This window comes from Natrix helvetica, assembly GCF_964273705.1.
Source record: "Natrix helvetica genome assembly, chromosome: 3".
Lineage (NCBI taxonomy): Eukaryota > Metazoa > Chordata > Lepidosauria > Squamata > Natricidae > Natrix > Natrix helvetica.
The window spans coordinates 111,373,916-111,398,917 of NC_138549.1; the positions used below are offsets into that span (position 1 = coordinate 111,373,916).

General features: G+C 36.3%; 1 protein-coding gene across 1 annotated transcript in view; it reads left to right on the top strand.

Annotated features, from left to right (window-relative positions):
* The window catches only part of FAF1 (Fas associated factor 1), a 216,736-nt gene that overhangs the window by 34,257 nt on the left and 157,477 nt on the right, over positions 1 to 25,002 (top strand). The window contains exons 3-6 of the mRNA XM_081946742.1: positions 3,282 to 3,328; positions 10,144 to 10,349; positions 16,323 to 16,414; positions 20,942 to 21,033. Coding sequence (XP_081802868.1) covers positions 3,282 to 3,328; positions 10,144 to 10,349; positions 16,323 to 16,414; positions 20,942 to 21,033 — 437 coding nt within the window. The remainder of the gene's footprint in view (positions 1 to 3,281; positions 3,329 to 10,143; positions 10,350 to 16,322; positions 16,415 to 20,941; positions 21,034 to 25,002) is intronic.

Below are 25,002 nucleotides of genomic sequence, written 5' to 3' on the forward strand. Positions count from 1 at the left end.
TATGACAGGTTTTTGAAATGAGATTCTCCAAATGTTAGCTTTAAACAATCTTCTGTATTGATTCTTTATAGATGATAGAAAATATTATTTTGGAATGACGGTGTCCATGTTTCTCGGCCTAATTGTATTTGTTAGAATCAAAGTTATCTATTGCTATTTTTAAAAAGGGATGGGTGGGAATAACATCAGAGACTTCAGAGGAAAAAATAGGCCTGTAACTTCTTGCACATCTGTTTTCAGTTTTTAAATTAGCAATTGGTTTCTGCAAAACATTTGGAAAGACACTTTGGAGGCACCCCCTCAAAAGACAGTGCCCAATTTGTTGCTTGGATTTTTATTCAATTTCTGCTAGAAATTCAAACCTGCCATTAATTCAACAATTTGCTGCTGAATTTTGATATCAGGATATTGGAAGGGTGTCATTCTAAAAAAAGACTGGGGCCCATGGATTATCTGGATCAATTCTCAATCAAGTTTTTATTCTTTTAGTTTTAACTTCACCTACTTGGAAAAATATCTTTAAATGGGGCAAATAGTAATGAATTGGCATATTTTTTCTTATTTAAATCTTCCTTCCCTACTATCCACCTCTCTAAAGTATGGGTTAACTTAAGACCACAGTTGAGCCCAACAACATTTCTGTTGTTAAGTGAATCATTGTAGTTGATAAGTTAGTTACCTGGTTGTTAAGTGAATTTGGATTCCCCATAGACTTTGCTTGTCAGAAGGTCGCAAAAGGGGATCACATGACACCGGGACCCAGCAATGATTATAAGTATGAACTAGTTGCCAAGCATCTGAATTTTGATCACATGATCGTGGGGATGCAGCAAAGGTGATAATTGTAAAAAAAACGTCATAAGTCACTTTTTCAGTGCCATTGTAACTTTGAATGGTTGTAAGTTGAGGACTATCTGTAGCTCTATAAAATATATCTAAACAGTTTTTCACCCAGTCAATTAATGAGTTTTAGTAGAGAGTATTACTTGGAGTTCCCTATTTAATCTTGTACTCTGACAATGGTGTCACATTTCTTTTCATTTATTATATTGTGATTGATAGAATATAGACTTTGTGGTTTAACATACTTGAATAAGGGTGACTCATGTTAGTATTTATTAATTTACTTATTAGTAAAATTTACAAGACTGCCAATCTCATGAAGGTGGGGCAATAAATACCACAGTTACTCTGTGGTAAGATGGGCGGCGAATAAATTTGAAAAATAAAATAAAAATAAAATAAAAATAAACAACATTAAACCAATCAGGGCACAAGATAGCAAAGAAGAGAATTTTGCATGTCCATAAAAGAAGAAAACTTTCAAATTAATATGCAGAATCCTATTTAAGGCTTATCACCTATCATAGCTCAAGGCTTGGTGGAGAAGCCTTGGTTTTCAAGACCTCTTTAAAAGCATTTAAGATAGGGGCCATACAGATATCTAGGGATAATTTAAAGAAGGCAGATACTATGACAGAAAAGACCAGCTTTCTGGGTCCCATGGTTTAATCAATGGGGATGGAGAGCATGCTAATTCTCACTGACAAGATGGATAGAAACATTGATTAAATGTCCTTATTTATGTAAATAAATGAGCCTTTAACAGATCAGCTTTAAAGAGACAGAATTCCAAAGATATGGGGCTGTCACCAAGAAGGCCACTTTTCTAGGTTTCATCAGCCTCATTTGTCCTGTAGTGAACAAAGCCTCAATACTATTTTGTTCTTATATATTTGCTTACCCTAACATCAGTAGCAGGGAACAGCAACTTGGCTTAAACTCCAGTGGCCATAATTTTCTTTGAATGCTGAAATAAAGCAAGATTATTCTACCCAGTTCTCTCCCTAGTTTTGCTTAGGAAATCACATAATCTTTGGTTGCCACCGGTAGTTACCTTGTGTCTGACTTTTTCTCTGAATTTCTTTTTCTTTTTATAAAAGAAAAGACAACTAAAAAAAATATAGTATATATGTTCCACCATCTTTGGTGGCAAAAAAAAATTAGTATCCCACTTTTATCTTAATGCATGTTAGGAATTCATATCAACAGATTTTAATTTTTTACCAATTTTAGCAATTATCTGACCTGCTACATTAGTATGACAGAAACTTTTTTCCCATTCCTTGATGACCAATTTATATCCATTTGAAATTCTGAACTTATTTTCTCTAATGTGAAATATTAATATGTGCTGTATCTTAATTAAGACCATGCAAAGCATTTGAGAGAAGTTATTTCAAAAAGCATATTGGCACCAAAGCATGTTACACTTTCCATGAAGCATTAAGTAGTTGTTACCTTAGGGAAGGTTAGGACAGCTGCTCTGAAGCTTTTCTCCGGTTATCTATCTGTTTGTGTGCATGTGCCTGCACAAATAAGCAAACATATGTAAAAACTGCTGGGTAAAACTGTACTGAATTTTCTGGGTAGGGACTACTTTAAAGCGGGTATTTTGCGTGGACTAGTGAAGGTTGTGAAGAGCTTGTTTCAGATAATTTGCATAGCCTTCTTATTAATCAGTTGGTGGACAATACATTTGAAGAGTTCCTCATTTCTTTTAAAACCAGCTGTCAGGCCTGTAGTTATGTTCTTTTTAGGATCTTTGGCCTGCCACACTTTCTTATAATATTTCCTATGTGTTTTAGTAGTGTAGTAGTTGGGAGGGGGGAATAGAAAGGAGTAGGATTGTAGAATGGATTGTTGACATTCTTTTATAGAAGCCAAGGTCATCTTTTGTCTCCGCACCTCGACACCTGACCGGAACCAGAGGGGTGTAGATGCCAGCGTGGAAAATGATGATTGGAACATGTGATGGATTTGTGGGTGTGGGGATAGATCATGAACTTTCAACTGGGTGGAATTCCAGGATGCAAATCAGAGTTGGAATTCCATAGCCGTGCTAACATGCCTGTTATGAATAAATGGGAACTTCAAGGAAGATTCTGCCTTGGACAATGATTTATTTCATACATGGTATTTAGAACCCTAACACCAGCTTTCTCATCTCCAATTTGGCCATTTTTAACTTCACTTCTGCTGTCTTTAGGAACACATCCATATGTCAGCAGGCAATGTTCCATTACCGTGGATACTAAGCATGGCCAGGTTGATTAACACTTGGTGGGATTCTCCCTAGGAAAACCGGAGTTGTAGACTTCACTGAGAGATTGGGAAACATTCCAGCATGACAATGACAATCCACATCCGTATTGTAGTCACAAAGCTGGACAGTTATCATTGTTGTCTAGAAAATTAAATGCTGTATGCTTCCTTTTCAGGCAGCCATCAATGGAGTTATACCACAGGAAAATGGCATTTTAGAAAGGTAAGTGGTATTTTTATACTTATATCATTATCCTAAAAGCATTATGAAATAACTTGTACTTAGACTGCTGTTTTCTGCAATTGACCTTTAAAATGCATTTTAATAATCTAAATATGAAGCTTTTATTTAAGCACTACAAGGAAAATACTGTCTAAATTAATTTGCCAATGCTTAAGTTTTGATTCGTCTTCGAAATTCGCCTACTTGTAGTTCAGATGCTCAGTAGAAATAATCTCTTACTTCTTCCAATGAAATTATTATAATAATTAACGAACACATTTCCCAAAACCCAGGTTAAAACCAGTTAGGTTGAATATAAAACAAATGTTCTTAGTGATTAGACCAAGAAATTTAGCTCTCTTCTTCACTTAATGTTCAATTGGTCCCTTTAACTGTAATCAGTAATGGCTTACACAACAGCCCAATCTTCTTTCTCTAAGAAGAGGCATTATTTGTATCAGCGGCAAGTCTAGTGTAAAATTCCCACGAAAATGAAAGTCTGTGGACTGTGAAGTTTGGAGATCCAAAATCTCTTCCACTGAATTCTTTATTTTAATTCTTGCTTTTTGATACGAGAGAGGTAACATCTTTGCTAAGAGCGAGTTGTGAAATCAGACTTCTCTTGGATTGAAATCTCACCTTTTCTTCAGAAGGGGGATTTATATTATTGTTGCTGAAAAGTCATAATTTCTAAGAAACTACAGCTGGAAATCTGTGCTTTAAGAAGCAATTATGGACATTATGAGATTATTTGATCTCAACTATAGTAGCCTAGAGTTTATTGGGATTCAGTGAAAGAATGGAAATCGTTGAAAATGTCCTAAATCTCCCCATTTCTAGCACCAAGCCTCACTACTTTAGCACTAATTGACTGCATTCCCCCCCCCCCCAAAAAAAACTGCTGACATTCACTAAAAACAATAAAAATAAAAATTGTCCAGGTTTTATTGGGACAATATGTAAACTGGAAAAATATTGTCTGTGTGATAAATGCTGTGTGGAGAAAGAGAATTGTGCTTTCAAAGTCTGGCTGTTTGTGTTGTGTTCCTGAATTGCAGATGTACGGGGACACACACAAACAGACAGAACCAAAAACAGAGGGATCAGTGTGGTTTGGAATATGAGGACTGCTGCCTTTCCTCTTCTGCTTTAGTTTTGAAAGCTAACTGCATTGACCATCTGGCCGGAAAGATCTTCACAAGCAGTAGTCTTCTTGCTTCCCACTCCAGCACAGAAAAATCTCTGAATTGGGGCCAATATATTTTTGCATGGAAGTGTATACACCTAAACACAGCGCACCCATTGTTCATCTTAACTCTGAAACTGCCCATGGCTTTGGAGCTGAGAATTACCCTTTGTTCTTTCTGATTAGCAAGAAAGAAAAGGGGGTTTTGTGTAAAAAAGAATCACAGTATTCTATTTTTTGTTTGTTTCTCCTTCGCTCAAACATAATTTGTAATGCAGAATGATGCAAATTATGGTAGCCAATGGTTAAGGCGACAAACGCTCTGATATTAAAACTGCACAAATTTGTCAGCAACGGTTTGCTGTCATAGTTCAGTTTAACAGTGACTGAGTTGTTGTTTGCAAGCGTTTACCTACCGATTGCACTGGATGGATCTGAAAAACCAGAAGTTCAATACAAGCTTCCTATTTTGAAAAACAGATAGGAGAGGAGACATTTTAAACTGCTGGTACACCTACCGGTATTAATATATTAAGGATTTTCAATTCATATCTCATAGTTCTATAACAATTAGAATTTATTTATTTGGGTTCTTGTGGGGAAAATAGGAGAAAAAAGGTCTGTTGGATATGTTCACTGCCTTGAGTTACACTATATTGCCAAAAGTATTCGATCACCTGCCTTTACTTGCATATGAACTTACTGTAAGTGACCTCCCATTCCTAATCCATAGGGTTCAATATGACGTCAGCCCACCCTTTGCAGCTATAACAGCTTCAATTATTCCCAAACTGGGAAGGCTGTCCACAAGGTTTAGGAGTATGTTGATGGGAATTTTTGACCATTCTTCCAGAAGCGCATTTGTGAGGTCACACACTGAGGTTGGACGAGAAGGCCTGGCTCTCAGTCTCCGCTCTAATTCATCCCAAAGGTGTTCTATTGGGTTGAGATCAGGACTCTGTGCAGGCCAGTCAAGTTCATCCACAGCAGACTCTGTCATCCATATCTTTATGGACCTTGCTTTGTGCACTGGTGCACAGTCATGTTGGAAGAGGAAGGGACCAGCTCCAAACTGTTCCCACAAAGTTGGGAGCATGGAATTGTCCAAAATGCCTTGGTATGCTAAAGTATTCAGAGTTCCTTTCACTGGAACTAAGGGGCCAAGCCCAGCTCCTGAAAAACAACCCCCACCATAATCCCCCCTCCACCAAACTTTACACCTGGCACAATGCAGTCAGACAAGTACCGTTCTCCTGGCAACTGCCAAACCGAGACTCGTCCATCAGATTGCCAGATGGAGAAGCGCGATTTGTCACTCCAGAGAACACGTCTCCACTGTTCTAGAGTCCAGTGGTGCCGTGCTTTACACCACTGCATCCGACGCTTTGCATTGCATTTGGTGATGTATGGTTTGGATGCAGCTGCTTGGCCATGGAAACCCATTCCATGAAGCTCTCTGCGCATTGTTCTTGAGCTAATATGAAGGCCACATGACGTTTGGAGGTCTGTAGCGATTGACTCTGCAAAAAGTTGGTGACCTCTTCGCACTATGCAGCTCAGCATCCGCTGACCCGCTCTGTCAGTTTATGTGGCCTACCACTTTGTGGCTGCGTTGCTGTCGTTCCCAAACACTTCCACGTTCTTATAATACAGCTGACAGTTGACTGTGGAATATTTAGGAGCGAGGAATGTCACAACTGGATTTGTTGCACAGATGGCATCCTATCACGGTTCCACGCTGGAGTTCACTGAGCTCCTGAGAGCAACCCATTCCTTTACAAATGTTTGTAAAAACAGTCTGCATGCCTAGGCACTTGATTTTATACACCTGTGGCCATGGAAGTGATTGGAACACCTGATTCTGATTATTTGGATGGGTGAGCGAATACTTTTGGCAATATAGTGTATTTGTAAAAACAATAAAGGAGTATAAATAAAATTTATTCAATTTGCATGGCCATGCATCTTAACAAATGACTGTGGGCAGTGAACAATTTTAAAATAAATTGAAAACAATTCCCATCACAAATGCAAAAGTTATAATACATGGCAACTGAGCAGGATATCACAAGGCAGACACTAGCACAGCCAGAATTCAGAATCCTTCACACACTCAAGGCTGGGCATCAAACCAGATCTTTAGGGTCTTACAAAAGGCCAGCAGAGTCCAAGCTATTCTCATTTTTGGTAAGAGAATGTAATTAGCAGGATTTATGGCAGAAAAGGCATACATCCTGGGCCGCAGCACTGGCACTTTTGGCTAATAGACTCAGATCATGCCCATCCTGCTGGATTGGATTTGTTGGGGAGAAACAAGCGGAGAAAGATAGTCCTTTAAGTAACCTAGTCCCAAACCAGGAAGAGCTTTAAAGGTGACAACCAGTACTTTGAATTTCACTTGGACACACATGGACAGCTAGTGTAACTTTCATGAAATAGTGGTGTTGTTTATGCCAAGTAGCCAACACTATTTACTACCTAGGCAGCTGTACTCTGCACCGATTTGCCAAAGTTCGTTGCATAAATTCAGATCCAGGAAGCACACACAGATAGCTGATGCAGCTGGATTCATTAACTTCTTTATATACATAAGAATAGATGAATACATGTACAATACCAACATGTGGTTCTTTCAAGTAAACACAAGGCAGGAGAGTTACAGGCAAACACAAGCAGTTAGCTTCATTTCAGCAGACAAGCCCAGACAGGCTGCTAGTTTACTTCTCAGAGCAGCAGACTGCTTTCTTCTTAAGTTTCTGTTTCAATTCTCTGCACAGACTCAGATCTGTTTAAGCTCCCATTGGCTGACTTAGTTGCTATGCCTATTCATTGGCTGGCCTTATTCCCATGTCTCTCCTAGTCATAAATATTATAACACAATTGCACCCTATTTAAAGTGCATTGCAGTAGTTCAAACAGGAGGCCACAAAGGCATGTGCAGCAATGAGCAGGGACTTATTCAATCATACACCTTAAAAAAAAATTCTTCCCGGCCCAATAATGTATTTGTAAAAGATGGGCAGATCTCTGTGCCCTTCAGCCAAAGAACTTTTCAAAAGCTGAAGAGAATAGGATCATATATGGTGTGAAGCAAAATAAAGACAAACCGACTGGCTCAGGCGGAAGAAAAAAACACCTTCAGGAGATCCTGCTGGGAGAGGGATGCTGTTGATTTTTCCATTCTGTACTCCCTTCCTTTCTCCTTTCTGATCACATGACCCAGAGGAAATATGGGCAGCCTTCCCATACATAATAAGCAATGTATGTTGGTAAAGGATTGGAAGGAATTCCAGAAGCTACGTTTTTCATGGTTTCCTTGCCTCGTAGGACACTGCTGATAATCTTTTTTTTTTACAATTTAGAAATAGGAGGAAAATATTTAAATATCTTTTCTGAATTCCAAATATAATCTCCTTGTGACCTATGAAAAATTTGTTCAGATATAAATAATAATAGTGCCCAATTGGATGTCTTCCGCCTGCCTGCCTGCCTGCCTTGTTTCCAAGGGAAAGGGATTTGCAAGTAGAGCTTATGTGTGTATGCGGCCATGATGGTAGTTTTTTCTCATTTAGAGAGAGACCAGCTGGCATTGCCATGACACATCATATGAGAGCATTGAAGAACAAAGGGAAAGAGAGAGTCTCTAATAGATAATTGGACCTAAGCCAAGAATGTGCAATGTTTCTTAAGCACTTGAGCACACATACCACAGTATTTCCTAACCTTAACCAAAACTCCCTGGACAAAAAGAGTGGACAGGGACAGGACAAAGCTACTTAAAAATATAATAATATTAAATGCAATCAGTGCAGTTAATTTTCCCCCTTATATTGCATGAAAATTAGTAGGTTTTGAAGAGGTTCTGGAGTCTGAGGGGCTGCAAATCGTATATCCCTGTTCAAAGCCATGTAGGCTTTACAAAATCAAAAATTATTTGACAAACCAGAAACCCCATATAGCCTTTAGTGGATGGGGTGTGTTTTGTATTATCAATGTTCAGTGTTAGTTATATTCCATAACTACTTTTTAGATATGTCTATATGGAAAATAAGAAGAAATATATTTTATTTGTATACTTGCAAATTGGATCAAAATGAAACCGCATGTCCTATCAGATGTTTTAATTTGTTAATAAAAATATCTGAATAGTGAATTACTAAAATCAGTTACTGTGATATATACCACTATTTTGCACTATTTGTATTTATTTAATAGCCAGATTGATACTACATTGCTTTCAAATACAAAGGCAAATTTGAAACTGAGTGTTTTTCAGTTTAATTTCTATTTCATTTTATAATTACAATTGTGCTTTTGAAAAGCATCTAGGCTAAAAAAGATAGATGAATTCCTGACAACTGTTAAAATTGTTGCCGGTCAGGATGTTAGCAGAATTAATTGGAGGTCTATTTAGTTATGGCTAATAATTCTGAGAATCAAAAGGCTTTTGTTCAGGAACAAAATGTTTACCACCTGTGGTTGCATTTCTGCACTGTTCAAAGAAGTAACCTCAAATAATGTTCATAAAGTGAAACCAGTTGTTTGAAGAACTTGCCTATCTTAAGAGCTACTATAATTTATTTAACAGGTTCTCCAACAAAGCAAAATAACCAAGTCGTCTTTGTAGAAACCTTTGGGAAAGATATTAAGGCATGGCAAATATCAGAATAAAATTCATATACGTTACAATACCATTTAATTTGTATGAGATATATCTGAGATGATACAAAATGTGGCACCCAAGCAAAATGGAACTTGATATTAAACATTAATGTGAACTATTATCAGGCCTCAGTCAATCAATCAGTGATAAATATTCATATTATCAAATAATGGAAGCTAGCCCGAAGCGAAGGTAAGGCAGAGTAGGAAATACGGGTTTATCTTTAACTGTAACATTATTGTCAATGGAATCTGTTTCATTCATAGACGGATCATTTGCCCAGATGAATAGGGAAGAAAGCAGTAGGGACTCCTCTATATTCAACTGCCCCATGTTTTGTCTTTGGCCAGCTCCCAAGTGTTTAGTGTTTACCTGTAGTATATATATATATATATATTCATATATTATGTGGCAAGAAGTCTTGCTTTAGAAATTCTTAGTGGTTGCAGGCTTAGGAAAACAGCAGATTACATCCTCATTATTATTGCCACTTTGTTTTCTGCTATTTCACAAGTTTCCTTATTTTCACAACCTTTTATAAGGCAGTTATTTTACCTTCTACATATAAGGACATCATGTTGTGTCTAAACAGGCCTTCTGACCGATTCTTTATTATAGTCATGAAGGTCTTCTGCTGATGGATTCTTGTCCATGGCCTGGTTCAGGACACTTTGGTGTAGACTTAAGTATCATATTCTGCTACTTAATACACTCCAGTACAGTTCTGTCTAGTCCAGTGACTTTTAAAAATATGTTCATTTTCAGTTTTCAGCACTTTGTCAACTACTTTGTGACTTGCCTCAGACAGTTCTACTAATTCCTCATGCATATTCTAAGTGGCTTGTACAAATCCAAGCCCTTTGCCACGGCTGGTACACACAATTTGCATTAATACGTGTAAGCATATGAGCGTGCATAACACTGGAAAATTGACTTTATTTGACACCGAACTGATATGTTTTTCAGTGAATATAGTGGAGAATCTTTACAAAGGCCTGCCTATGGTCCCGCTAGTCATCCTTCGTCATCTTCAGCATCTTCCTCCTCTTCTGCATTTCGTCCCGTAGTGCCATCCAGACAAATAGTGGAAAGACAACCACGAATGCTTGACTTCAGAGTGGAATATAGAGATCGAAATGTGGATGTGGTGCTTGAAGACAGTTCTACAGTTGGTAAGAAACTACTGGGGGGGGGGGGACAAGACCAAACTAAGTACCAAGTTTATCTACCAACTACAATACAAATATGTGGAAGAGCTGAAATTGGCAGAGCTCTAATAAACCCAGGGAGAACTGATTTGTAAACACACGACAGGTGCATTCCAATCTCCAGCTTGGAAAAAGCAGGGCCAAAAGTCCATTGACTTGAAGGCAGGAGGAAAAGTTTTATAATTTCACCCTGAGGGTGATCTCTGTGTGTTCTGTAATACCCAGGTGTTTGTTCACATGACTTTTTTTTTTCCTGCAAGGAAGCAATTTATCTAACTTTTTGTTGGTGGTTGGGGTGGTTTGTATCCTTTTTAAAAATTGTTTATAGTGTTTTATTACCGTCTGAGCTGCCCAGGGTTATGTTAAAAAGATGGGCAGTTATAGAAATCTTTTAAATAAATTAACAGCTCTACAGCTTTTTCTTTTTGTTATCTAATTTCTGGAAGAGTAGAGATTTATTCAGCCATTTGTGATCTGAAGTCTGATATGTTTCTTTGGAGGGGAGGGAGGAGATCTATAAAAGCAGGACTGGTAAAGTTAATGTTAGTGTTAGTCTTGGGAAACAAGGACTAGGGGAAAACATGCTTGAGTTCTTTAAGTATTGGAATTAATAATTGTATGATGGGACAAAATAATGATCAAAGATACCAGAACCCAGGTTAATGCAGTGTATAATATCTCTGTTATACAGGTTAGAATCACAGAGCATGTATGCTTTTAAATTCAGTTTAAAGATTACAAAATGTTGTTCTTGAAGTGGTGCCAGAATTAAGAGAAATATCACCCCGACAGAAAGAAAAGGGAATTCTGCCCTCATTATAAAGTCATCAGGGAGTCATTGATTTACAAAATATAGTGATTTCTATTAGGCTGTAAACCGTACCATTACACTTTTCAGACAGGGTGTTTGTTGTGCTAGAATTAGTGTTATGAATCGCAGCATCTAGTTTTCCTATCTATTAATCTCACATTACTTATATATATTGTTTTGCTCACTAGGACAATTAGGTAGAAAGAGGATGTAACTTTATTACAGTGATACCTTGGTACTCAACTGCTTTGAAACTCATCGAATTTGGTACTCAACAACAGATTTTGACTTGAAAAACTATCCCGGTACTCATCATTTTCTTGGTACTCAACACATAAGCTAGAGCTTGTCAGTATCGGCTGCCTTGTGATTCACTGTAATTCCTTGTGAATTCACTGTAATTCCTTCTGGGGGGAAATTGTTTGGTATTCATTGGTTTTGGTACTCATCGTGCCTCCCAGAACCAATTAACAATGAGTACCAAGATACCGTTATATTTGTTTAAAATAGTTTTGCCCATTCTATATGATTAGTGATATCAAACAAATGTTTCCTTTTAAAATAAGTGTTTATCTAGTTTATTCATATTTCACATTTCTGAACCATCCATCTCTGTCAAAGAGGGACTTAGGATCGTGTATTTAGTTTTAAAATGCAATAAAAAAAACCATAGGCATATTGTGGCAAGTCCAGAACTGTTAAAAAAAAAAAAAAAGAGTACGTATGTAATATATAATCAAAGAGTGACACCTAGTGGCAAGTATATGTTTTATTTGCTAAGCAGGTACTTTATTTGTTTGGCTGTTCACTTCATACCCATTGTTATGCTCAATTCTTTACTGGGTTGTGTCTTGTTTTTGAGATTGGTTGAAATTCAAGTTCTCAGTCTCAGTTTTGATTTTGCACAGCTCCAAATGAGAAAATGATATCGGATGTTTTAAAGATCACTTTAGCTGATAGATTAATAAGATGCTCATTTTTAATCAGGCAGGGGATTTTTATATTTTGGGAGATTTTTTTAATACAAGTTGATGATTAATTTTCTAGAAGTAGCAGGATTTAAGAGACAATTGTGTTGACATGAATGAAAGGGGGAAATATGATACCTTCCTGAAATATATGTATCGTGTCAACAAGTTATGCATTTTTCCTTCTGAATTTTTTTTGCCAGAGAACTATATGAAATATTGGTATCTCTAGAGATTTTGCTCATAGTTCCATAATCATCTGAAGTAGTTTTCTATATATGGAAATATTTTATAAAGAGAAAATATATATAAACATTAGTCACAGTATCTCTGGGGTTAAGCAGGTTATGTTGTTTTTCATGAAAAAAATCAATATATATTGAGATAAGGGTAAAAAAAAAACCCACCAGACTGCATTCTGTTTTGATGTCCTAAATTTCACTTTTTACTAAGCTAAAACCATACTTTCATTAGTGTTTCAATAGTGTTTTAATCCCTTCCATCTGTCTCTTGTTCAGGGTCAATTCACACATTATACAGAAGCAAAGCTGGGTTTGCCATCAACTATGCATGCAATGAAACTACGGCTAGGCCCCATATTAAAACTATTTTAAAAAACATTTTTATATCTCTTTGACATATTCAAGTCTGTCCTTTTAATAGCAAATTTAACACCTTCAATTCATATTCCTGCAAAAGCAGCCGTGGGTTATGTGCATGAATGTTTCTCTCAAAGTCAGATGTTAACTTTTTTTTTTTGTGCGATGCAATTGCATAAAATGCCCACCAGATGGAAGGAACAGATATCATGTGAATAGAGAAATAATTAAAATCATGCGGAACTTGGATGACATCAGTTTTGGAACATGAGACTAGTGTTCTGCATTTGATCATACTATATTTACTATTGAGCAAGAGTTGTACAGTGTTGCTCAGTTGGGGTAATTCAGTGCTTGAAAAGGGCTTTGAAGAAACTAACAAATTGTAGAGCTTAAAATCAAAATAGTAATTTTGATCTGGAAGAGAAATAGAAAGATTTTTAAGGAAAGAATTCTACTCTCATTTAGCCTTTAGCTCTGTTAGCAGCAATAAAAACAGTTAATTAACGTTCTGTGTGAGTGATATTGAGGACCAAATTTTAGTGATGGAACAGAATCCATTTATGTAGAAAAGCCAAGAGTCAGTCCTCACATACCTTCTTCAAACTTTTGAAGTAGCAACCATGGGAAAGAAGGAATCGCATTGTGGAATATACCAGGGTGAAAAAGCATTTGGTCTCAATAAGTAGCTGTTAGCTAATATGGTAAATTAGTATTTACATTATGTGTAAATTTTAAACATTTCAAACAATTTAGGAAGGTTTTTAGAGCCCAAAGCATATATCCATGATGGTGAACCTATGGCACACGTGCCCAAAGTGGCACACAAAGCCATGTTGCCCGGCATGTGCGGCCTTGCCGGTTTGTCTTTTGGATTTCTGGCGCACATCCACGTGCGACGATCAGCTGTCCTTTGTGTGCGCATGCACACTGGCCAGCTGATTGTCGGATGTACATGTGCGCCAGAACCCAGAAGTTCAGTTTTTCCAGAGCGTGATCCCTTGATGTGCGCAGCAGTGCTGAAAACCGGTGTGCGCATGAGTTAATTCATATTAACTTCAGTATTTTAACTCAGATATTTATGCATGTTACCATCATCATACCTCCATTTTCATTTGACTATAATTGTTTAAACGTCCTTCATCATAAAATATACCAAGATTTAATACATAACCACATACTGGCATTTCATTTACTATATATATATATACACGTTGTTGTCATTATCCCTCCTTTATTTGACTATATCCTTCTCATAACATTTCCCCCCCCCCTAATAATCAAGACTTAACTGAATCTAACTTACTTCTTTTTTATTAACCTTTATATATAATCAAAAAGATTTCTAATCTTCCTTTCATGGGTACCATTCAATATTCATATCCAATTATTACTTATCATAACAATACACATGTATACATTATTATCATTATCAATTATTTATTTAACTATATCTATTGTCATTAAATTTCACTAAGTTTAACTAGTTTTAAATTATACACTTCCATCTATCAGCCTGTATCTTTCCAGTAGCAAAACAGTCTCATGTCTTCTGCCATTTGTGGTATCAGTCCTCTATCATCTCCTTAATCAAATTTGTATGGACTCCTCTTAGCAACTCATTGCTTATAAAATCTCTCATGTAATTTCGATGCCCTTCTTCTGTTTCTTTAATCAGCTTATCTTTAATTGTCAGTAGTGTTATCAATGATTTTGGTAATAAAATTTCTCTTTAAATCCATAAATTCTTTTGTTTTTTCTTCTTCTATGTCTTGCCATCTGGGGTAGCATTCCTCTCCATTTAATTCCTCTTTCAGTATTTCACTCTTTCCATTTCCAGAAACAAACCAATCACCATAAATATCAGCAGATTTAATTTTTTTATGGTCATTTTCCTCTTCAGTTTTTAGGATTCTAACCTCCACTTTTTCCACTTGATAAACATTTCCAACCTCTTCATCATATTTTACTGTTAGATGCTCTAACTCTCCCAACTTCTTCTCGGTCCTCTCAAATGTGTTTGATAATTTCCGAATTTCTAAGAATATCTTTTGCAGGCTTAAAGTTTCTTTCTGCTGTTGAAGTTGTGCCATTATCTCCAGCTAACGAACACTGCTGCTCTGGCTTGGAAGGTTTTTACAAGATTAAGCATAAATTCACAATAAAGTTTTATTTTCATTTTTCTCTGTTTAAAGATATACTTCAAAGGGACATCTGTATGCTTTTCTTCTTATCCCTCTCTATAAACAAGCAGTGAGACCTTGGAGTGCCAAGCCAGGATAATCAGTAAGGAAAGTAAAAGTGTTTCGTTTCCAATACACAAACCTCCAGCCTCCGAGTAGCAGTGTTATTGTTGCAATTTTCTTTGTTTCTTTTTGTATCTTTTTTGTATTTCAAGTTAAAAAAAGGTCCAATTCTTGATTGAGTTAGAAAAATACCCACAGTAATGTAAGAGGAGAATTTTAGTCCATAGTTACAAAGAATAATAAAAGAAAAAAATAGAAGAAGAAAAGTTAATCCATACATTTTAAAAGGCTTGCATAAATTCCATCCATGAACATAGCATTTAAAAAGTAAGATAACCCACTGTCCAAAACCATTCCAAACTTAATTCCACCGCTTGTTTCTTCTGTTCTCCAATTTAAATTGATTTTAAGATTTTTGTAAGGCAGTCTCTTTTAAAACGGTAAAAATTCCTCACCAGCTGGAAGCACTCTCTCTTTCCGTATCCTTCCATTTTGGAGCCGCCCGACTTCATCAGCCTTGGCTGAATTTTTTGTCACCGGCTTAAAGAACTTCTGTTGTATCGATCAGGGACTTTGCAATGTCCCTGAGATCAGCAAAACGTATTCTTCCTGTTCACCGTCTCTGCGGGACGGTTTAGGTCCAATTAGTTTATGGCGATAAACTAAGATACTTAAAGACATACGTTTAAAATGCACTGCTCAAAAAAATAAAGGGAACACTTAACACAATGTAACTCCAGGTCAATCACACTTCTGTGAAATCAAACTGTCCACTTAGGTAGCAACACTGATTGAGAATCAATGTCACATGCTGTAATGCAAATGGAAGAGACAACAGGTGGAAATTATAGGCAATGAGCAAGACATCCCATTAAAGGAGAGGTTCTGCAGGTGGTGACCACAGACCACTTCTCAGTTCCTATGCTTTCTGGCTGATGGTTTGGTCACTTTTTAATGCTGGTGGTGCTTTCACTCTAGTGGTAGCATGAGACAGAGTCTACAACCCACACAAGTGGCTCAGGTAGTGCAGCTCATCCAGGATGGGTTGATAATTTGATTTCCATTGTTATTTTTTGTGTGTTTTTTGTTGTCAGCACATTCAACTATGTAAAGAGCAAAGTATTTAATAGGAATATTTCATTCATTCAGATCTAGGATGTCTTATTTTTATGTTCCCTTTATTTTTTTGAGCAGTGTATATTGATTGGGTAATGCTTGGGATGCTTAGATTTTATTTTGCCTATGCTTTATAAAAATAAATCAGAAAAAGCAGAAATGTTTTTTGATGAGTCGTCTTTGTTTTTTTTTTCCAGGAGAGATCAAACATATTTTAGAAAATGAGCTTCAGATTCCTGCATCGAAAATATTGCTAAAGGGCTGGAAGACTGGAGATGTAGATGATAGTGTAAGTTTTTATATTTGTTACAGGATTACCCCCCCCCCCCCATGGACCGTTTTTGCCAATTAATGCTGATATGTCAGCAATGTCTAAAATATTCTGGATTAAATGGCATGGTTGCTTGTACAATGAAGGCACAATATTTACAAAGGATAACATTTAACTTTGACAGTAGTTAACTTGGACAATATTCAGGGCAGTGTATTCTGTTCCTTCAATTGCAAGGAATTTTAATATTCATTTAATATTCTGTATCTGAAGATTCCTAATAAGGATGACATGGCACCTATATACAGGTAGTCCTTGACTTATGACCAAAATTGAGCCCAATATTTATATTGCTAAATGAGACATTTGTTAAGTGAGTTTTGCCCCAGTTTATGACCTTTCTTGCTACAGTTGTTAAATGAATCATTGCAGTTGTTAAGTTAATAATTATTGTTAAGTGAATCTGGTTCACGCATTGACTTTCCTTGTCAGAAGGTCGCAAAAGGTGATCACAGGACACAGCAGCTCTCATAAATGTAGATCAATTGTCAAGTGCCTGGATTTTGATCACGTTACCCTGAGATGCAGCAATGGCCACAAATATGAAAAATAGTCATAAGTCACTTTTTTTTAGTGATGTTGTAACTTTGAACAGTCACTACATGAACTGTTATAAGTTAAGGATTACCTGTACACTGTGTAAAAACAGAGGATTTCCCATATTTATTTATTTATTTATTTATTTATTTATTTATTTATTTATTTATTTATTTATTCTCAATTAGTGATTGCGAAAAGCTTATAGAAAACAGATCTGTTCAGTTGTCTACTAACAACTTTTTTTTAGTTCCTGTTCCAAGTAGCAATAGAAAGATTTCTCTGTCTCATTATAAATGCTTCTTTTATCCACGCCATTTATATGGTACTCATTTATATATCAGCAGTACATAACCTGCCGCCATCTCAAAGGCTTTGGATTGTGTACGACATCCAACAAAAGTAATAATTAAATCCAAACCAATATTAAAACAAAAATGAACCACAAAAGGAAAGCCAAAATAGAACCTATGATAAAATCCAAGATTGGATATTCATAAGCCGCCGGCTGAAACTGAAAGCGCATTAACTAGCTGTTCCTCAGCTGTTTATGAATGGTAGCCCATATTTCTGTGGGAAGAATATTAAAGAAAAAGGGACAGAAGTCATCAAAGCCAGCTGGATACAGGAGTGGTTTCCTCAAGAATGGGCATATAAGCATTTCATTCAAAGGAGGAAGTATCACCCTCTCCCTCAAAGAAACACTAATAACCACCTTGATCCATCCATTGCTGTCCCATCTAGCTGCCTGAAGTAGTCAGAAAGACATGGATCTAGGGCAGGGGTGTCCAAACTTGGGAACTTTAAGACTTGTGGACTTCAACTCCCAGAATTCCCCAGCCAGCCATGCTGGCTGGGGAATTCTGGCAGTTGAAGTCCACAAGTCTTAACGTTCCCAAGTTTGGACACCCCTGATCTAGGGCAACCCTTTCCACTTTCTTGGGTCATATAACACTACCTTCATTATCATCATAGGCTTTGGCCAACTGATACCCATTTATAAATAACTCTGTCACAACAGTCATAAAATGGCATCCCACCCATCTCCTGAATGGCATTTCCCACCTATATTCCATATAAATTGAAACTGAGCACTTCTTAGCACTTTGTGTGCAACTGAGTGTTCCTGGTGATTTTCTGATAATCCCACCTTTCCTCTGAAGAAAAGAAGCAGCGGTTGTAACATGCCCGTTTTTTAAAAGAAGCATTAAGTAACATTGAGATTGAGTTTGGTGCAGGGTTTAAGATGCTGGCCTAGAAACCAGGAGATTGTTTAGGCATGAAAAAACAGCTGGGTGATTTTGGGCCATTATTCTCCCTCAGCCAGACTCACTTCACTTCACAGGGTTGTTGTTGTGGGGGAAATAGGAGGAGGAGGAGGGAGTATTGATAAATGTACCACCTCAAGTTATATATGAGAAAAAAGACAGGGAACCCACTCCCTCCCTAAAATAATGAAGATTAAGTTGTAGTCATATTGCCTTGGTTCTGGTAATATAACAATCAAGACTTACCTTTTCCAGTGTATCATTTACTGAAATAAATAGATTTATTGAAGTAGAAACTTAATGGCAATTTGTTACCAGTGCTGTACTTATGTTCCACTGTGAGATAGTGGTTGTGGGGAAACTTGATTATCTCTGAAGTGCCTTTGGATTTATGATCCATAAATCATGCATGAAGGTGCAGCACAGCTATATATCTCCACCAGTGGCATGCAACACACAATTAATTTGCTATATAAAAGGATGGCAGAGTAGACATATTTATATGCGGAAGAGCTTGGGTAAAGTCTTTGGGATCTCCAGATAAAATGTAAAACAGGTCTAACACTGGAATTGTTGTCAGAGATCTGGGATCTGAATAGGCCGAACAAACTTTTTTGACCCAAGGGCCAGATAGTTCTCAGATATCTAAGGTGGCAGTTTCCCATTAAGTGAACAGAGTAGGTGGGCTTGCATGGCTATCTGCAAAGAAGGCAAATGGCAACATTTGTCTTGCACTGGAAACTGCGCAGACCTTTAGTCTGTTCATTGTGACACTGCATGCAAGTTCATAAAGGGCGGAGCTTGTGTCACTGCATATTTTGTGTTTTTGATAAAAACTGAACTTGCTGTAGAAGCCCTTGAGGATTCAGAGCAGAGGTGGGTTCCTACCAGTTTGCACTGGTTTGGTGGAACCGGTAGTGGAAATGGTGACTGGGTCTCCGAACCGATGGGAACGGCATGCTCATCATGCCCCCAAACCGGTTCTCTGGTTGCAACATTTTTTTTTGACCTTTTAAAATGTTCTGCGCATGCGCAGACCTATTTATAGGCAACTGTGCACGTGCACACCGAACTGGCAGTAATGCCAGCAGAAACCCACCCCTGATTCACAGGATTAATATTTATGGAGAGCTTTACAGATCAAGCCTAGAATCTGGAAAATTACAGGCATTTCTCAACTTATGACTAGTATTTAACAATCACGCAAAATTACAGTGGCCTCAGAAAGGGTGCTTTTGCTGAAGATTTTAACACCGTTCCTGCAACTCAGAAACTCCTGCAACACTGTTCCTGCTACCCCATCCTGTGGACAACGTGGAGGGGAAATTCTTTAGGAATGGAGCTAAAACATTCTGGATTTTAACTCTGTCCCTGCAGCCCAATTTCCTGCAGTGGTCTCTCCCAGGGCCTTCCCAACTGCCCTCTCCCTTGGAAGGATCCCCAAATTGCACACCAGGTCTGTTGGGAGCAGAGCGGCCCCATCCAGTACTAAACCTTAGAAGATCCAAGATCCAGAAGGCCCTAAAGCCCAAAGCCACATGGTCTTACCAAGTGTAATGGTGAAAGAGGAGGGGAAGAGATGTTTCCTAGGAAATTATCAGACAAGAGAGGAGGGAGCTCCTAGTGGATTAATGGTCAGAGAAAGAAATTTAAGAAGTTCTTGTCCTAATTAATCTGATGGTTAAAAGTGACAGCAGGAGATTTGTACTTTCCGATTTGCAAGATAGTCTCCCCCCCCCCCAAGTGGGCAGCGCCCCACTTTCTTAGTCTTCCATAAAGGAGTTAAAATATGGTTCTGCTATGAAATTGGCTGATGCCCTGAGAGTCCCCCCTTTGTCTTTTTAATTAACTTTTAACAGGGCTTAATTATTCTTTCCTCCTGAAAATTTTAATTTTGAAATTGAATTGAAATTTTAATATTAACATTTTAATTTTTATATACTATTTTTATATTTTGATGTTTTTTGTATTCCATCCAGAGTTTCTCTGAGGGAGATGGGTGGTTCATAAATGAGAAACAAACAAACAAACAAAAATAAAATAAGATTCTGTTAATTTAGCCTTATAAAAATAGAATTAGCTCTCCTGGTCGTGTTTCCTGTTTGGTTTACTTGGGAGATCGTAGATCAGCACCATCACTTAGATGCTGGTATCAAAGGATAGAATGAATCATTGTGAATATTTTTTTTTATATTACAAATGCCATCCAATATTAATTAGCTTCATGACTGTAAGACTTTTCACTATAAAGAAGGGCTGCTGTGTTTCTTCAGAAATTAATAGGGAGATTAGCGATAGAAGAAAGTTTGTTGATTTCTTTGGTAATAGAAGAAAGCTTATTGACTGGCATAATTTTAAATTGTACCTTATGTGTTATATGCAGTTCTATTGCAATGAAACCCACTGAGGGCAAGACTGAATAAAATGTTTAAATATTACCAATTATTATTATCAATGGGATTTTTGTTTGTGTGTGGCAGAAAGATTTTCATCAGGTGCATAATAAGATTCCAGTGGTGCTTTTTATTAATTGTTCTTCCTCTTGTGTTTTTTTTAACTCATGGAATTGTGGTTGCTAGTGATATATAATTTTGCATCAGTTTGGCTTTACATTTCAGATACAGACCCTAATAGAAACATTTTGACATTTTTAAATTCTAAATATTTTTTTTTCCTGCAGACTATTCTAAAAACTCTACACTTGCCCAAAAACAACAACCTGTATGTCCTAACGCCCGACTTGCCACCACCATCTTCATCAAGTTTGCCAGGGTAAGTCACAAATAAAAGTGAATGTAAAATACAGGGCTTCATGTAAATGGCATATTTGAGGTTATCCAAATGCTGTACATTTTACTATCTTTAAACCATATGCAGTTGAACCTCTAGTCATGACCATAATTCATTCCATAACTTTGGTCGCAACCTGATTTGGTTGTGACTCAAACCTAATTTTGGAAATTTGGGACTTACAAAAAAAATGGCTTGGAAGGGGAAACCGATTTGGTCTTGGTTAGAAGTGTTTGTGACCAGAGGTTCTACTGTATATGCAAAAGCCAGTGTGTGTAATAGATTTTAAATGAGAATTTTTCAAAGCACTGCTATTATTAGATTTTTAAGCTTTGTTCCAGGAGTAAATTGAGAGGTATGGATGGAGTAAATTGATGAGAGGTAGTTGGTAGTAGAGATGATAACCCTGCTTTTAGAACAGGGGGATTTTAATTGTACGATCTCTTCCAGCACTTTTCATCCTACATTTTCTAAACTGCCTGGGCTAAATATTCTTATTTTGTTTTACAAGTAAAATAAAGAGCATAAGCCATGCAGAAATTATTTCACATTCCAAATTATTTATCATTTTGTTTTGTTTTTTTAAAAAAAATTTTATTTTTGAATAAACACAGACAAAACACAGCAAACACCACAAAAATAGCTTCCATTACAAATTGTAAAGAGTGTGTCAATTGATTACAAAGAGCTTTCGTGCATCCCTTCGACAGTCATTACCTACAATTCATATCAAGTTATATATTTTTAATCAAATATATTTATATATCTTACTATCATCATGCCTCAATTTTCATATGACTATAATTGTTTTTACGTCCCTTCATGTAAAATATTCCAAAATTTAAAGCAAAACCACATGATGGCATTCTGTTATCTATTTTCAATATCATCCAGCAACATTGCATCTTTATAACATTTTCTAAATAAAAATTAATTATGTTTAATAACAAAGTTTCTAGACCTCCTTTCTTAATCACTGTTTACAATTTATATACAATTTCCCTTTTATCATGTCAATACAAATATTACATTATTATCATTATCAATCATTTATTTAACAATATCCGTCATCATTTCATTTTTGGGGAGTCTTAGTTTAACTAAATTTGACTTACTCTTTTAAAAAAAAATATTGTAAGCTTTCATACATAACAGAGTTTCTAAACTTCCTTTCATGATCACCATTTAGAATTTATACCAAATTTCCTCTTATCAAACCAATACATATGTGTACATTGTTATCATTATCAATTATTTGGCTAACTATATCCATTATCACCTAATTTTTAACATAATGCTGTAATTTTAACTAAATTTGACTAATATTTTGTTATTAATTTTCATATCTCAACTTGAGTCTTTCCAGTAATAGTGCAGTCTTATGTCTTTTGCCATTAGTGGAATTAGTCTTCTGGTTATTTCCTTAATCAAATTTGTGTGGACTTCTCAACTTGTTGCTTTTTACATATCTTGTAAAATCTCGAGACCCTCCATCAGCTTCTTTAATCAGCTTATCTTTAGTTATCAGTAGTGCTTTTGTCAAAGTTTCTCTCCTTGAATCCATCAATTCTTCTCTTTCTTCTTCTTCTATACCTTTAAATCTGGGGTAGAACTCCTTTCCATCTATCTTCCCTTTCCATGTTCCACTCTTTCCATCTCCAACCACACTCAGTTCACTGTCAGTATCCACAATTATCTTGCCTCTTTGTTCATTTTTCCCTTGGGTTTTTAGGACTCTAACCTCCACTTTTTCCATTTGCTGGATATCTTCAATTTTTCCATCAAATTTTACTGCATTACAATCTATATTTTCCAATCTCTTCTCAATTCTCTCTGTTGTTTCTAATAATTTTTGAATTTCAAACATAATCAGTTGTAATGTTATGGTTTCTTTTTGATGTTGTGCCATTCTTCCCACTAGTAAACACTGCCACTCTAGTTTCAAAACAAGATTTTGTTTCACTTCTCTCCAGCTGCCAAAGAAGCATCCAAAGAGCATCTGTATAAACAACCCATGCTTTTCTCCTTATCTCTTCTGTAAACAAGCTGAAGCCTTTGAAGTGCAAAGTCAAAATGATCAAAGAGAAAAAAGAGAAAGCAATATTTCCAGGACTCAACCTCCAACCTCCAAGTAGCAGTGTAGCTTCTTTTCCCTCTGATGTTACTACCCTCTTTATATTCCTTTTATATCTTCTTTATATTCCAGGCTTAAAAGAAACAAAATTCTTAAATGGAGCAAAATAAAGATAAAAAAAAACATTCAAACTAATATTATAAAAATAAAGAAAAATATTTAATCCATAGGTAAAAAAATGAAATAGAAGAAGAAAAACCTACTTTCACTTTAAAAAGTAGGAAATATTTGCAAAACTTCCATAAAAGAAAATGAAAAAAAAGGATAACACACTGTCCAATATAGCTAAATTTCGCCGCTTATTTTCTTTTCTTTGCAAGTTTAATTTAGCTTTGATTTTTGGGGGGCAGTCTCTTTTATAACAATAAAATTTCCTCACCAGATGGACACACTTTCTCTTTTCTCTTTCCTCCTGTTGAGGAGCTGTCCCAACTTCAGCAGCTTTTGGCTGCGCTTCTGTCGCCGACAAGAAGAGATTCTCTTGGATCAATCAGGGACTTTGTGATGTCCCTGAGATCAGCAAGACATACTCTTTCCTGTCATCGTCTCTTCGAGACAGTTTAGGTCCAAAAGGACTGTCCAGTGGCAAAAGTATCGACTGCGATCTCGGAACTCCGAAATCGCATGTCATACCGTTGCAACGTCAGCTCCTGTCTCTCCCAAATTATTTATCATTTTGGTAGACTCAGTCCTATTGGTTACTGGCTGAGTTAACCCATGCATGGCTGCTGTCTCCACCTGTCCGGAGAAGGAGCGTATCAGGTAAGAACCAACCAACCATTTTAATTGTACGATCTCTTCCAGTTCTTTTCATCCTATATTTTCTAAACTGGTTGGGCTAAGGATTCTTATTTTGTTTTACAAGTAAAATAAAGAGCATTAGCCATGCAGAAATTATTTCACATTCCAAATTATTTCAACAGAACCAGCAGTTTTTTATAGTTATATTTTGCATTCATAGCTTCTCCAATTATATTTGACAAAGCATGATTATTGAAATTGGCAATAATAACAAATCATTGTTTTAGAAAATTTGTGGTACAAGATGAAATACAGTTACAAATCTATAGGACTTGAGTGATTAAGAACATTTAATAAATTTTAAGATCCCATGAAATGAAGCCTGTGCCTGCAGCCAGTTCTCTCATTTGTATGAAAGACAGAGAGTTGTGAGTATTCTGAAGCTAAAGCAGTTTGGAAAGAAGTGTGAATGCAAATAAAAAAACCACAACTTGATTAGAGGGCATTAACTAAAGACAGTATAACATTTATTCAAACTATAACATCATTCAGCCTACTGATCAATTGTTTTAGCAACATAACATGGCACAAAACTTACTCTTTTCAAATTCAAACTAAAGGGAAAGTAAGGGATTTAAAATTGTTTTTTTGCATGTGATCCTAACTGAATTGTCTTATCAGCAGTTTGACAAGGTGAATTTTTGACAGTTGGACATTTTTTGATGTGGTTACTTACATGCATTTTGGTACATGTAGGATGTACTTGTATTGAAATATCTTTTTATTCACTAGGATTCCAGCATTGTTTCTAGACCATTTATTACATTAACTGTGGTTTTAGCATTATTTATATATCATATGAAATATTACCATATTTTTAATTTTCATAGGCTGTTTTCTTGACAAAGTAAACTTTCTTTTTTTAAAATATTTTTTTTTATTTTTTATTTTCAAAACAAACACAACACAAAGAATCTTCCTTTACATACTGTAGAAAGTGTATCAGTTGGTTACAAAAGACTTTTGTGCATCTCTTCCACAATCATCAACCATAATTCATATTAACTCAAGTATTT